This window comes from Lepidothrix coronata, unplaced genomic scaffold, assembly GCF_001604755.1.
Source record: "Lepidothrix coronata isolate B3197 unplaced genomic scaffold, Lepidothrix_coronata-1.0 Scaffold10, whole genome shotgun sequence".
NCBI lineage: Eukaryota > Metazoa > Chordata > Aves > Passeriformes > Pipridae > Lepidothrix > Lepidothrix coronata.
In genome coordinates, this window is record NW_016690190.1 from 6,816,127 (window position 1) to 6,832,509 (window position 16,383).

Below are 16,383 nucleotides of genomic sequence, written 5' to 3' on the forward strand. Positions count from 1 at the left end.
TCAAGGGAATTACCCTGCTCTTTCAGAGGTACAATTCTCTAGATGACTTTCAAGTCTAGTTTGTTACAAATATGTAAAAGAATATAGCCCCACACAGCCTGCTTTAGGCATCTCAAGAAGTTGACTGTTGTGACAGACACTGACAAGGAGTCTGAGATATGTAACAGCAACGAACCCTGAAAACAAGTAATTTTCTGGTGCGTTCTCTAGTAGCCAGAGAACTGCTGGAAGTGGCCTTGCAACAGAGGACTGCTATTGAGTAGGACATGTTCTGCAAAGACACTTCCATTAAATATCACTCGAAGCAAGTCAAACAAGCCCTGAATGCAGTAAAAGACTTTGAAGTGACACACAGCACAAATTAAACACTTGGTACACAGATCACTGGCAGGCACAATTCCACAAGCAGGACAGATTTCAAACACTTAAAAGTTGTTCCCTGCTAATGCTAACCTTTTATTACTATAAAAATAATAAAGAAAAAATATTCAATCTCTCAACCTGTGGAGTTACAGATAATGGTAAATGTAAAATTTAGATTAATGATCAAACATAATTATAACACCAGCTAAACCTCAGAGGGGGAAAAATACTGCAGGCTTTGACTTGCTACAACAGACAGTGAAGGGGAGTGGTGGCTGCACCAGACCTGCTGTGCCCCCCCAAAATCCCTGCACAAGAGCAAATGGGGTGCCAGGCTCCAAGAGACAGCACTATGGGAGGGGACACTGAAGCATCCCACTGGCATTCTGTCCCTAGTCCAGCCATGGACTGGTGCAGCATCAGATGCTGCACAAAAGGATACAACTATCTCTGCCTCTGGAAACTCACAGCTCCCAAAAGAAGGGAGAGATCTAGGATTAGAATCTTGATCACGGCTTCACAACTGTGAATACATCAACTGGATTTTGGGTTTATACATAAAGAGATGGGTAATGCATAGATTTTCTTTTACTACATTTGACTACGAGTTTATAGTTGCATCAACCCCTGCCAATTTTTTCCTGTTTGAGCACTTATTTTTAATTTGCTTTTTTAATAACCTTATCCTTTGTGTGTGATCCTTCTCAATGTGTTAAATATCAATATAAATGTTAAAGAAGCAGCTAAATGTGACACCTTTGTAATTACATTTCCTAATAGCGTTCAAAGAAGTTTTAAAATCTTTCTCAAACCTGAATTTTATAAAATATTGTTATTTAGCACACGACAGCCCTCAGACATATATACGAGTCCTTTTTTTGTCCCATAGATTTCTTTCAGCTTTAGATCAGACACACCATTCCAAGTTGCCAAATAGTTCTAGACTTTCTTGGGATAGGGCTGGAAACCCACCAAATAATTAAATGAAGAGTTATTTCTTCTCATATATATATATGTATATGTGTGTGTATGTTGATGGATAGATAGATAGATCGATCGATCGATCAGCAACTGAAGGTCTGTTGAGAGAAGGCTGATATTCTCCAAGAGCAGGAGAAAGAGGAGGAAGCAACAACAGACCAGGAACAGCTGGAAGCTACCAAAATTATTGAACTAGAACTGGGCAATACAACCCCTTGTCATGTTGCTTCCCTTACCTAGACCACAGTTCTAAGTGACTAATACTTCTGTGGCAGTGGGATCCTACAAGCAATAAAACAAAACAGGAGAGCCTTCTTTCCCCTCCAATACAGAAAAAATGCTTCTCTGTTTTGTAATAGCTTTCCAATTAAAATAGATTACACTTGGATCTGTGGTCTAACTCTAACATTTCAGTGTTCAAATTCAAGCAATTATGATATGCATTATGTTTTGTGTAGCAAAGTTGGGCACTATAACTAACAAAGTATTTACTTTTTACTCCCTGTGAAAGTCCTAAGTTATACACAAAAACTACACACACAAAAAAACCCCAATCAACTGCAAAGCCAAATCTTATGATCAACAGAGGAACTGCAAGCCACAGAAGTTTACCATACAACTGCTGGCACAAGAACTACAGTCACCTGATTGAATTATTTCCTATGGGACTTTTATTCAGTGCACAGAACACATAGGAGAGAAGGACAAATTTGTTGCTGAAAGCTCACGAAAGCAGAACAAGGAACACAACCAGCAGACTGCTGAGGCAGGGCCGGGGGACAGAGTAACACTGAAGCAGCCACAGGCAAGGCAAGCAACACAGAGAACTAAGGAAGTTAAACTGCCAGAAGTCACTGAGGCAAGCTACTACTTTTCAGCCACACATCACTGCCTCCCATGGTCCTTCCCAAGAAGCAAAAGATTGGCTCAAACTATGGACTGCATTTGCTGTGCTCTGCTGTGGTCCCCAAGATGGTTTTGCCCCAGTCACAAACACCCACGTCAAAACTTACTTTCATTACTTTTTTAGCTCTAGTTGTCTTCCCCTAAAACTCTCACACACATTCAGAGAAATATTTAATCAGAATCGAACACAACTTCTCCAAGAGATTTCACATTTCAGTATATAAGTCAGCTGGAAACACGATGTTTATCACATTCCAACCAAGTCCAATTTTTTTGTCCCCTTGTGTCACTGTATCTGCTTCCTCCCCTGCCCACCTCTCAGTGAGTCACAGCACTAAGGACAGGAACCACTGAAAGAAGTTAGTGCACAGTGAGACCTCAGTCTTCTTCACATTTCCAGGTCAAACTGAGTAACAAGAGACAGATGGAAACTGTTGAAAAGATGCCTGTCCTACCTGTGTTTTTGCTTTTTGCTCAGAAGCAGCTGTGCTACTGAAGCACAGGTCTCTGCTTCTTTCACAGCATCTCGGAGCCTACGGAAAAGATCATTCTCTGGATATTTCCTGTCTTCAGCATCCTCCAACATTACTCTCAGCTCAATCACATCTGTAATAAGAGCACACAAATAATTTGTATGCAAATACAAGAGGGATTTTTGATTGCTTCAAAGGTCTCCAATCAAGGTTCCAATAGGGTAGTTCAATTTGAAATGCACAATGATAAGCTGCATAACAGTCTTGCATTAGCTCATCTCTTTTTTTCCACTAAGCAAAACAGTGCTGCTATCATTAAATGAGAGCACAGAACAAATGTAGGAGTTTCAGGACATCCTACTATGAATGATAGAAGTCTGACCTTTCTTGTGGTTGAGATTGGCAGACAGAGCCTCTGTAACTCTACTGACCCAAGTGTCATAAGACTGTGCTCTGACTTTCACTCCGTACAGCAAGGAAGGAAGGTCTTCTAGGGGATACCGGTACCTGGAGATATGGAAGGAAAACACAAAAAAAAGTATTAATGCCCATACAAAAGCCAGGATACTGCTAATATTGAGTTTTTCCAGCTACAAGGCCAGAAAAACAGAACAATACCCGTTTGCCACGGGACCAAGAAACAAAGAAGACAAAAACATTCCTTTAATAAATGAGAAGTGTGGCCAAATGTATTTGGTCACTGGTCTACAGTAAATATTAGATAGGGAAGAAAAGCAGGCAGGAAAAAAAAAATCCTGTGTACCTTAGACATTTCTTCTGCATGGGGCATGGACATAAATCAGACGGATGGTACAAGCACACCAGACGCTCAGGATTACAGGAACACGTAAGAGCTGACAAGAAGCACGTGGTTCTGCAAGCTGTGCACTGACGTTCATCATCTGGAACCAGTTCAAACACCTCTTCTTCAGACATCAACACTCCCTAACAAAAAAAAATTAGACACTTGCTCAAAAACTCTAATGCAGGCAGGGGGAGGGGGAAGCAAAAGTTCTTTTGCAAGCATAGAATCGTCTTTTATTACTCACCATCTGTACAACAGTCTCCCTTAACCGTGTCTCTTCCTCTATCAACAGAGTCATCTCCTTGCAGACCATGGCAGCCAGCCCAACATCTAAGCACTCTGGATCTGCAGCCATCTTGAAGATCAGCTCTTCATGGGAGAAAACACAGTGACGTCCCAGCCTTCGGTAGTGACTCACACACTGACGTCCAATGGGAAGCTGCAAAAAACCACAACATCCATCATTCTGGGAAAAGACGAGCAAAGTCATCTCTTTGCTCCCACTTCCCTTCCTCTGACAAAAACTGGGAAAAGACTGAGGCTAAGAGAATTGGTTTTGACAGGACAGAGCCAATTATACCAACCTTAAATCACATCACAGATGAGAACAAAGATAATATCCGTGTTGGGGGGCAGGGAGGCGTATTCCATAACCTTATGTGCCTAACTTACAGAGACAAGTTTAAGAGTTATCCTAAGCTCTTTTTACTTCCAATGGAAAGAAACTGGCACCACAGAGAAGTCATCTGGTCTATGTTAAGGTGAGTGCAAAGCCCTCTGGATATTACTATGCTTGGACATAAACATTTAGCACAAGATGCCTAGAGTTCACCAAAATTGCTGTCACTCATTTTGTGCCTTTTAAAGCAAAAAAAGTAAGATGCTAGATGAACCTGCCAAACAGATTCCTGGTTACATTTCCATAAGCACAGGAAATTTCACATGGTTGGTATGAGTTTAGCTGTTTTTCCACAGAGGCTACACACCATGATTACATCATGAGTATGGGAGGAAGAAAAAAAAAAACAACCCACAGACACACTGCCAGTCCTGCAGACAATTTTTCTGATAAATGCATAAAGTTTTCTGATCAAGGGCTAAAATTTCTATTTGTAATTAACAAAAAAGAAGCTAGAGATAGATAAACTAAGGTGAGATCATAACTTCCAACTGTAAACTCTGGATAGTAACAGAACATACTTTTTACAATTTACTGAACAATCCACATAAGCTATGCACTGATGTGGCATAGCTATTACAACTTAGAACAAGCACTAAAATAACTAAAAGGTGCAATGAGCTGGCACAAAAGAGGCACAAAAGATTGTTATATGCCTATCTCCAACATCCAAATGACAACAGCTGTTCAAGACAGCACATTAATCCGCATCAAATTCAGAAAGAGGCATCACAAATACTAGGTAAAGGTACTGCAAGATGTCATTTTTTGGTTCAATCAATACTTAAAAAGGAAGAACATGTGCCAAAGTTTCAGTTTGAAGCTCCTTAAAGTTATGTGTCCATCAAAATTACTTTGTGTAATGGAAACACATCAGTTTTCAACTGCTGTACCAAGAACTTTAAACACAAAATACACTATATAACTTGAAAGACTATTCTTCATATAGTTAGGTTACTAACAGGCTCCTTGCAGAGGTCACTGAGCAGAGACACAGCAAATATACACAAAAGAACAGACCCAGTCAGCAGTGCAGAAGTTCACAGCTTCAGCAAAGTTATATCCCTGGTTAAATCCAGAGTGATAGGCACGAGGAAAGGTCACAACAAACTCGCCAGCACACTGATTGGTCCTGAAAACCTAATAGGATAAAGGAAAGAAAAATAACATGTAACATGCAACAGAGTTTAAGACACAAAACTACACGATGTTTGCACACCATTTTCTGTACCTACAGAACACCACAGGCAACACAGCTACTACCAACTGGTAAAGACTGGTTCTATCTTCTCAAAATGAATACTCAATTTACAGCCTTGCTCAACAGAGCTGAATATATAAGCCAACAGTTGAAAATTCTCTTTATGAATCCCAAAAGGGATGTTTCTCTCTCATCGTTTAATCCATTGTACCACAAAGTGCAAAAGCTTCTGGAAGCAGTTTATGGTTTGCTTTGTTGGGGTATTTGCCAGGGAAGTAATTTATCCTAAGACAAAAGCAAATGATAGTGACTGCTGCTTAGAGGTCTGCAGTCAATTATGTTTGGTCAAAAAAGCATTTTGTAATGCTGAGATTTCCACTGAACATAAGAAAAGTATTTTACTGTCAAGAGATACTAAAAACATTTCAGACAAATTTGCTGTTATACAAGGGAAGTGATTTTTAATTAAAAATTAAGTGTAATACACAATGTACACTTGTTCTATAAGGTATTTTATGTAGGGAGCTTGGCACACACACTTCTTTTACAAGATAATTTAAATTTCCTGGTGAGTCTACAGAAGATTCTAGAAAACAGCTTTTAAAAACACCCCATAAGTAACGAATTGAATATGCAATTGTCCACCATAAAAATTCTTCAGAGTTACGCCAAACTATTGTTACACAAAACTGGCAGAGAATGAAAAAAAGAGAGCACATAGGAGTACTTATGTAAAAAAACACTTGTGTGCTACTCACTGGTACACCATGTTCCATCAGCACATTGGGGTTCATAATAGTGACCAGCTGATGCAGGAGATCAGGCTGGGATTCAAACAGCTCAGGAGCCAATTCCTTCATCACATCTTCCAGCTGCTCTGCTGCATGAGAGGGCACTCCATACCATGTCTTCGGTTCTCCCCTACCAAAACACAACCACAGTAATCAACACGACTTACAGGGAAGTAATGGTGCCACCCAACTGCAAACTACACCTCACATCCAGCAGCACTGTCCTCATAAGCCAAATATTTTGCACCTAGATACAAAAAATATCTTTAATCGATGAGCATCTTCTTCAGGATGTACTATTTTAATCTGAAAAATCAGTTATGCTGCAACACAACTCTCAAAACACCTGATGGCAGATTTGCCTTGACAAAGCAAGCCTAACATGGAAGATAACTCACCACACTCTAAAGGGGTAAAATGGGCAATTACTTTCCTTCAGGAAGGAGGAATTAAGTTTAGAAAACAAAACCTTGGCTGTCACAGCTAAGGTTTAAGAGAAAAGAGATCATGATAGTCCTCCACTCAATTATGCTTGGAGTAGTCACATTCCCGAAACCAATGGAAGAGTGTAGCAGCCAGCAGAATGAAATACAAGCAATCCTTCTAATATACACAACTAACTACTAAAAACCTGTGGTACACTGGTTTCAAGATAAAAAATGCCACATAACATGAATTAGTTAAGTATGATGGAAGAAAGATTAACAAGACCAAAACTAAACAAATATGTACTCAAGCACTACTCCAGTCCTTCCAATATTGTCTCAACCAAAATAAACTGTAATGATCTAGTGTCTGCAGTGCTGAGGTTTATTTTTAAATTACACTTTATTAAAAAGTACAAGCAGTAGTCCACTGAAATATCTGAAAGAGTTTACACAGCACTATCTAAATGTATTAATAATCCTGTCACCCACCATCCCAGACAATGCCTGGAGCAGCATTTCCTGCGGTTCCTGCGGGCTGCAGTGGCACCTGCTGGCAGCACACAGCCAGGACACCCCAGTGAATCTGCTCCTTGGGATATGTGCTGCCTGAATTCACCAGCAACAAACCCCTCACACACTAACCCACTTAACAGCACGCCGAGGAAAGCAACTGAACTCAAAACAAAACTAATTCCCTTCCTGAGTCTGTGGATCAGACCTTACTATCAAACATGCTTCTCCAGAGATGTGCAATCGTGGCCTGAAGGCTGTCAACTCGTCTGTACCAGACATACAGCAAATTTTCTACAGGGCTGCTTCCCACAGCTTTCCATTCCTTCCCCCCTGCTCCATCCACTGTGATTGAGTCTGATAAACTGAGAAGAGTGCAGTGCAAATAGTTTATCTATCACGAGTCTTCTTGTCAAACACAAAAGCTGAACACCAGAACACTTCTAGGATTGTTCTGAAAGTCAGAATTACTTTCAAGTTTCTCTTCTCTTAAGCAGGAGTATTTCTGCTGCTGAAGAGACAGTTCTGATGCCTCTGAAAGCCATGGGACAGTAGACTCAGTTTCCAGCACAGACATCTCAACTTCAAATCATAAAACAGTAAAGTAGTGAACTGTAACTCAGTTCAAAAGGAAAACCTTTCTTAGAAAAGATGTGACCCCGTAAAGCATGATTTTACAGTGACACTGGAATGTTGGCCACATAACAATATTTAAGCAGTTAATGAAAAACGCTAATATGGTTAAAACAGTACCTGTATTTTCTTCTAATCAGCCAAAGCCAACGATATGAACCACTCACCACATGTAGCTTTTTATCTAAAAATGTCATCATGTGCAGAGGCACTTTCAAATAGAGCTACAAATTTCCTAAAGCAAACAGGGCAGTGTAAGGTAGATGAACGAAGGACAGCCCATACCAGTGCAGGTAGTTGATGGAATAGCTCCAGTGATCTTCAATGTGCCAGCAAAATGAGGAGAAGCACATCCCTACGTACAGCCAAGGTACCTTCATGCCAGAAATATCTGCATTGATGTGAGCAAGGACTGATTGTTCTAGAATTGGCATGTTGTTCAAGTTCCAACCAGAGAGCGCATAATCCTGGCCAAAAAAAAGGAGAAAGTTTGAAAAAAAGTCAAAAGAATATGAGGACACCAACTACAGAAAAGGAAAGTACAAAGGAAAAGACCAGCCTACCCATTTCTATTAGTAAACAGTGGGATATTTCCTGCAACAACGAAACATCAAAACTAGAAATAATTCCTTAAATACCTTAGTCATCAAATAATAAGACTAAGATTTTAAGGCCAGTCCTAGTAATTCAACATACATGGCCCATCTTCTTTAGATCAAGCTTTGCTTTCCTCCCCATCTCAAGATTGCAGGTTTCATGCTTTTATGGTGGAACAAAATAACAGCAACACCAGCAGAACTATAGACTGAAATCTTCAATAATGTAGGACAACTTGAAATTGTAAACAATGCAGTGAATCTTATGTTATTATTTCAGCTTTTTTAACACCTGTTTTACTTCACTGCAGTTTATGTTGATCTACTTTATAGACTCCTTTAGGAAGTTTTCTCCAGGGAAGAAATTCCTGCTCATTCACTCTTGAGAAGACAGCATCACCCGTTAAGCACTCCCACCTTTACTTTCAAAAACACACGATTTGTACAAAAAAATTATACTTCAGACAGCCTTAAAAGCTCACTACTGTGCTTTAACACAGTCTACTTTCCACCTTTAGAAGAGCTGTAAGCACAGATTCACAGGCATTTTAGACACATCCCACAGCTGCCGAAAGGACTGGTCAAACCCTCAGCTCAGTCACACGTTTCTGCTGTTCCCTTTGCTCTGACACTACAAAGGCAACACAGTGAGTCAGATGATTTAAGTCATTCGGCTAAAAAATTTTTTTAAGTGAATACAAACAGATCAACAACCAGTTCTGACTCACTCAGCAGCTGCACAATCACTGCACAGCCAACAAAGGTACACACAGGAAGGTGTAGGTATGGGTGGAAGACAACAGTGAGCAGGATTACCTCTTACAGTGAGCAGTATAAATTGATTTGGGGCTGTGTAATCAGCAAACCACACCTTTACCCTCATTTTGTCTGAACGTAGGCATATAAGCAGCAAGAAAATTGATATGCTATGCTAAGGTCTGAGGGAAAATAGGTAATGTACTTACTAGATATTCTTTACAAAATTTTCTATAATAAGATGCTGTATCTACATTTTTTCATTCTTACAGTATGCACAGTCAGAGAAACAAGCTAAATCAGATTAGTTTTACCCATTAAGAACCTCCTAAGGATGACAGAATCATGTTTCTGTAGCTAAGTCTATAATGAAAAGGTTTGGAACAAGAAAGAAAAAGATAGTATTAGTCTCCTCATACTCAAGACATAGAGCAACAAATTGCACATCTTCCCCTGCTAAGATTAAGTGACAGAAAAGAGGTGTGACTTAAATCATGAAAAGGAGCTTATTTATCAGCAATCAGATCTGTAAAAGAACCTCAATTATCAGACTAATGCCCTGCTCAAAAGGAATGTTAAGTACACGCAAAAGCCTTAAGCAATTTCTTCATGAAAAAAATCCATGCTGATTTCTGACCTAAATTCTTAATGTGAAATCTTATGCAGAGCAAAGAATGGAGTCAGTTTGCATATCCTGTTCCTCACCTCCTCCTCTGGCATCAGCTTTCTTCGGCCATCCTTCACGGGGAAGCCACTTCCAAAGTCCTTGGATGAGATGTCAGCCCCATATTCCACAATGACATCTTCCTCTATGCTGCTCACTAATCGCCAGAATTCTTTTTCTACGAGCTCAGTGGGAACCATCTGAAAGCAGAAGAGACGTTTGGGTATGTGCACCCAAGACCCAACATAAAAATTATCTTTCAAGTAGTAAATCGCTATTAACTCTCCATGAATTTTCAAACACCAGGGTCACTGCCTCTGCCCCCTCCATCTCTTCAAAGTCATAATTTGGTCTGTATTCCTCTGTAGTGCCTGCAATGTTCCAGAAATAGGATATTGCAGCATGAGGCAAGGAACAAACAAGAGAGATGGAATCACCAGAAGTACAGCAAAAAAGAAGGGGAAGAGGAGACAGCCAACACAAATCAAGCAGCAAACAGAATGAATAGCATGCAAATTCCTAACTATTTCAGAGGATAATGACCAGAACTTCCAAATAAGAGTAAGAAAATTCAGATACAAAATTGTGTTCAAAGTCTGATTGTCATACAGCTCATTACGATTCTTACTTATATGCATTTACTTAGGAAGCTTATTTGTAAAATAAGCTTCCTTGCTTTGTTCCATGTCCCAAAGTTGTATCATAAACAGGAGTCCTTAAAAGGTAGAGGCTTTAGCAAGAATGCCCATAGGTTACCAAAGAACTGTGAGAGGAGAAAGATCTTGGTGCTGCAGGCAGTGTACAAGAGAGTAGAATTGTGGCAGTGTGCCAAGGTAGAAATGCTAGTTTTAAAGATATTAAAATCTTTAAAATGTTTCATTTAAAAATGTTGCTGAAATGTAGAACAAAAAAAAAAAAAACCAACAACCAACCCTGTCATTATCAGACACACTCAGTCAATTGACTTGACTACAAGAAAAGACTGTAATAGTAAGGAAAACAATGATTTATCCTCTGGATGAACCAAACCAAGACAAAAGCCATAGGAAGGGCAAGAGAAAGACCCCTTTGCCAAACAAGAACAAGATACTTACTTCAGTTTATCAAAAAGGGCAAGAACTTTAAACTAGAGCATGACCAATACAGTATACCCTAACAAGCAATAAAGCTGTCTGTCCATCACAGGAAAAGGGTGAAATGAAGTTGAAATGAGACCAGATGCCAGAAAGCTCAATCATTTGTTTACATGTTTGAAGGTTATGGTGCCTCTTCAAACAAAGCTAAGATGCCTTAGCAAAAATCAAGGACCAGCTGAAACCTCTTCTCTTTTTCCCTTACAAGGAATCACAACAAAAGTTGAAACTCACATGGACTGGCATGTTGAAATAATCAGACTTGAAGTTATCAGCCATTTCACCAAAGCTCTGGAGAGTATATTCCCTGACAGCTTGTTCAAATCCAAAGGCCTCACGGGGTTTGTTGCATTCCTAGGAGACAGAACATAAAAATATTGTTCCCTGCAGCAGACTATGACACAGTTACATTTTTAGCAAAAAACCCTAATGCCTGAGTCCTTACCAAACACAATAAGCTACCACTTCTGAGTGCTTTCCTCAGCCGAGGAAGTCCTACCACAACGGAAACAGCACAGAATTTACGGTACAGAAGCTAATCTAACACTGTAAACCCCATGCTACACACTTCTGCTTTCCTGTCCAAAACTACATTTCCTCATCTACCACTGCCAGCCACAGAGAGAGACTGTGCACAAGATGTTTAGGCAGCCATAAGGCATTTCTTAGACATACTGGATTCAAGCACCCGCAGAATAACAGCACAGGAACAAACACCCCATGGTGTTTCAGTCTTATCAAGTCAGCAAATCATCAACAGATTTGGCACTGTGAAAATATATAGGAGTAAAGAGGAAGAAGAAAATAAGAACAGTGCAACATAGCCAGCAACAGATACAGCCCATCTGATAGAAAGCCTCCCAGTCTTTCTGTTCTATTCCCATTCATACTAAAAGTGTGCATTTCAGCTACTCTCCCCACCCATTACCAGTGTGTCTTTCTCAGCTCTTTTGGAACTGACACAGTGTTCCTACATACACGGGACATATTTGAACACAAAGATGATGTATCACTATCTGATTGTCAGCTATTCAGTCATAAAGAAACAGGATTAGAAAGGAATTCATCACTAGTTTCTCTTTTTTTCCAAGAGGAACTATCCTTAGACTATGCCCAACATGTATCAAAGTAGTTCTTAAAAGGAGCCTGCAACAGAGAATCTACAACATCTGTGAACACTGTCACACAACGTTGACCTAAATACATATAAAGAGCTCCTACCCTATTCTTCCCAGCTTCTGTTCCAGCACCCTGCTGTTAAAATTACATTAAGCATCTGTGCACAATTAACATCTAAAGTAAAAACTGAGGCAAAAAGCACTACTGAGCGCTTCAAACATGTTATTTGTTTACTCACCATTATATAACATAGCTGTTTTTTCCCTCTCTTCCTGTTACTTTCAATATTTCCAGAATTTTTCAAGTATTTGGTGTACCATTTGCTAGTAACAACTTACTCAGCACCTGGTCTTTCTGGGTTTTGTATGAACATGCACATTTTTCCTTGGTAACAGCATATCCCTGTTTTTACCAGCAGTGGCAAGGTTTCTTCTGAGTTTCCACATTCTTAAACTTACTGTAGCCACTCTATTTACTACTATATTCTCTACATTAACCCCACATTAGATTGCTGCACTTTGCTGGTACTTCTTTATTGCTTTCTCTCTTAAGAGAATAATAAACAAGCAGCTTAATCCACTCTGTGAGCAGCAGCCCAAAGGGAAAGCTGTATCTTTTCCCTCCCCTGTAACTATGAATTTCCACCTCTCTCACAACAGCATTTGCCTCAGTTCATCTGACAGCTTCATCTCTGGGTGAGAGCAGCAAGCTGATCCACCCCATCACGTGGCTGCACAACGATCCATTCACCACCATCAGGAAACCAGCAGAAGCCACACAGAAGGGTGTGAGGGATTGGGGGCATACAGGCACATACACACCTGTGCACAACCGCCCCCTCTGAAAAAAACACAGCCTAAAAAAGTTAAAGCCAGTCTCAAAATTACAGATTTAGGAACACGAACCTTCTTCCTCTGAATCCTGAACCTACCAACTTTCTGAGCTTGCAAAATTTGTTTGCTTAAGACAAATACCGAGCCAGTCAAGTGATGTTTGCTGCCTTTAGGCTGTTGATCAGTCATCTCCTGGAACTTGGTAGCTTTTCTGTATTATGAAATTCAACCAGCTTCCACTTTCAGAGCCTGAGCAGTTCCTTTTTCAGTCTAAACCAAATATAGCTACAAAATTTTAAATTAGTTCTTTCACTTTCTGCTACAAGCTATTCTGAACAATGCTATCATGACTTCCCAATAATCAAAGCTACCTTTTGCCCAAATTGCATACTTTGGTTACTTCATAGTTTACAAAATGTCTCATCATTATGCTGAAACACCCACCACAACCCTACTTCTCACCCTAATTTCCCACTAGCACATTGTCAAATTGAGTTTTAGCTCTTAACATACCAAGGCCAAAGTTTCAGCTGTCATATGGCCACATAATAAACAAAGGTTATGCCCAAGCTCTAGAAGGAATGTTTCTCTCTCCTTATGGCTCATCAACCAAGATTCATGGCTCATCTTGACAATATTCCAAAACAAACTACATCCTCTACAAAGATGGATTGGCACTGAGCTGAACTGCTCTTCTGACCTTTCCAGGCACACTGGTGTACACACAAAGCTTGAGTAGTTCTTGAACTGTACCTCAGCAACGCACTTTGGACACCTCCAGTCACCCTTGGGTACATCAGGTAGAGGAGGAATCAAGCAAAAAGTGTGATAGCTGTCATCACATCCATCACACAGGAGCAGTTTGTCCTCATTATTTCCTCTACCACAAAATAAGCAAACATAGAGATCAACCTGTGGAGAAAAAAAAAAAGGAAAAAGAAAAAAAAAAAGAAGTTACAAAAAGTTTCTCATCTAGAAGCTGCCTTCCTTAAACAAAGGCTCTTCAGGCCTCTTATCATGGAAAACAATTCAAACTAAATCCCTACAAACTGCATGGCTGAGGAAAATCTCAAAAAAAAACCATTTCAGAAATATTTATGTCATTGCTTGCAACAGTCCAGGGATATCTTTGCAATGAAAAAGAAGAGATAACAAAGCCCACAAACCTACAGATTTCAATCTAAAAATCCAAGAGGAAGGGAAGGAAACTGCACGTAAAGGTACCAACTTCTTTCGTATTTCCTCCAAAGCAAAGGATAAAAACTTCAAATGTTAAGAGAGAAGTATTAATCCCAATACAATAGCAAACAATTTTCACAAGTATCTGTTCAAGGTAGTCACTGGGACCAGAGAGAAAACCATATCAACAGGTTTCAAGTTTTCTTTGCTGTTGTTTCCTGCACTGTCCAAAGGGCTTTAATTAAATATAAACTGTAACATAATCTGAATGAAAAAAACTGTGTCTTACTTTATCACAGCTAAAAAATTACTTTACATATAAATTTCTGCTAACAACGTGAACTTCATGAATGATACCTGCTCCAAACTCTGCTACTACTCCCCCCAGTCACTGGCAACTCGGGCCATGCATATTTCCTCCATGCAGCTCAAAGTAACACCAGAAGTAGTGGGGTTGTTTTTCTGGAGGGTTTAATTTCATCCAGATGTGAAACACATGTGCCTTTCAGCTGACAAGGTTCAGTGGTGTTAAATACTTGATGTCAACCCCATCTTTAGTTACACCAGCCTAGTTAAGCATGCAACGTCCTAGCTAATGCAATAATACACTTCTTAAGAAGACTGCTCAGGTTTCTTAAAGAATTATTTTAAAAAATAATGCAGTTCTAATAGCAGGCATGTTATTCTCCCCTTCTTAAAAAAATCCACGCACTCACCCTCATGGAATATCATGTCTGTCTAAAACACCAAACAAGTGGCTTTCATTGCAGGAATAGAGAAGGGAGGGAGGGTACCTTAGCAGACATTTTCAGGTTCTCTTCCCAAAACTAACAATGCATTAAAATGGTGATCCTAGCAGGAGGCTTTTCTACAGTACTCACTGGCTACCTATCACTGACAACACCTTCTTTTCTCCAAATTCCTATTAACATATACAGTCTCTATGTTAGCATAAATGGTGATTTGTCAGTAAAAAAACTGCACTGAAATAAATATTCACAATAAGCAGATCTGTGATTATGCATAACTATAAACAAGCCTCCTAGCCATGTAACAAAACAGAGTAAGACTATGATGATATATAACTATATGCATCAAGGGCAGAGGAGGGGATAAAGAGGTGTATTTTATCTCCCAGTTACCAATTCATGTAAATAAAATCAATTTCACAGTTAGAATTTTACAAAAAGATAAATAAATGATGGAGAAGCATAAACAAACCTGCTCCACAGTATTTTTCAGACCACAGCTATATAAGGCAAATGCATCACCCTTGCATAAAGATTAGAGTTACACCAACACAGTTCCAAACAACAGTTCTGTTGCTACAGTATTTTAATTTTCGCTTACAAATAGAAGTAAATGAAAAGAGTAAACAAATGCTAGTTTTCCATAGAAAATCCAAGAGTCTAGACAAAATATTTTAAAATTGAAGCATACTTAAAATTGTCACAATGTTTACATGGCCTAAGAACATGATATACTCAGAAGTAGTAGCACAATTAAAAAAAAATTCAAGTTGCACAAACTCTGACTTAGCTGCAATGGCACAATGACCAGGTTTTTAAATATCCAAGTTCTCTCACACTTTTTCCACCCCAGGAGGCATTTCCAAACATAAAAATATGACTACTAGAGTCTTAGGTTGCCTTGGCTTTCTATGGTTGAATTTAAAATAAGCTCTTGTAAGTGTTCTCAGGCTAAGAAAAAAAAGAACAGCTGAACTGTAAGTGAAGACTCTAATTCTTTAGACATTAAATGCATGTATCTTCTTTCATGGTTGTGTACACATGCTAAATATGACAATTTAAAAGTAGAAAATCATGTGGTATGAAAGCTATCAAGAACAACAATCCACTGCTTTTCCACGGCAAAACATCAGAGCACTGAACATTTTATTTTTCTCCTTAGGGGTTTCTCTCGAGTAGACTTGTATAATGACTATTTTAAACTCAAAACAGCAAAGACAAAAAAGTTGGAATTGCTAAAAACAAAATCCTGAAGCACTGGAGCACCTCAAAATTTCTTCTAAGGAAGAGGATTGTTCTACAAAGGGGAGCTCAAACAGAAAATGAACTACTGAAGGCATTCAAGCATGGGGCAAGTATGAGCAGCAAAAAGCTTCACATTGCAACAAAAAGATTAAAACAAAAACCTAAAGAACAGATGATTTTTCAAAATACTGTTCTCTCTTCCCATAACAGTATCATCTGCTGCAGTGTGCATTGATTCATCTATTGGGAGGGGTGGGGGCTGTTTCAGGGAAAAAAAAATAATCTTAGTAAATCAATCAAGTCCCTTTTATCAGAAATCACCGCAGAGGAATCAAACTT

The 16,383-nt window shown here is 39.3% G+C and overlaps 1 protein-coding gene across 1 annotated transcript in view; it reads right to left on the bottom strand.

Annotated features, from left to right (window-relative positions):
* KDM5A (lysine demethylase 5A) overlaps positions 1–16,383 on the bottom strand; it is a 50,132-nt gene that overhangs the window by 21,667 nt on the left and 12,082 nt on the right. Inside the window, exons 8-17 of the mRNA XM_017804743.1 lie at positions 13,625–13,783; positions 11,154–11,273; positions 9,828–9,986; positions 8,056–8,237; positions 6,167–6,329; positions 5,228–5,347; positions 3,773–3,967; positions 3,487–3,668; positions 3,106–3,230; positions 2,706–2,856 (exon numbers count right to left, since the gene is read on the bottom strand). Coding sequence (XP_017660232.1) covers positions 2,706–2,856; positions 3,106–3,230; positions 3,487–3,668; positions 3,773–3,967; positions 5,228–5,347; positions 6,167–6,329; positions 8,056–8,237; positions 9,828–9,986; positions 11,154–11,273; positions 13,625–13,783 — 1,556 coding nt within the window. The remainder of the gene's footprint in view (positions 1–2,705; positions 2,857–3,105; positions 3,231–3,486; positions 3,669–3,772; positions 3,968–5,227; positions 5,348–6,166; positions 6,330–8,055; positions 8,238–9,827; positions 9,987–11,153; positions 11,274–13,624; positions 13,784–16,383) is intronic.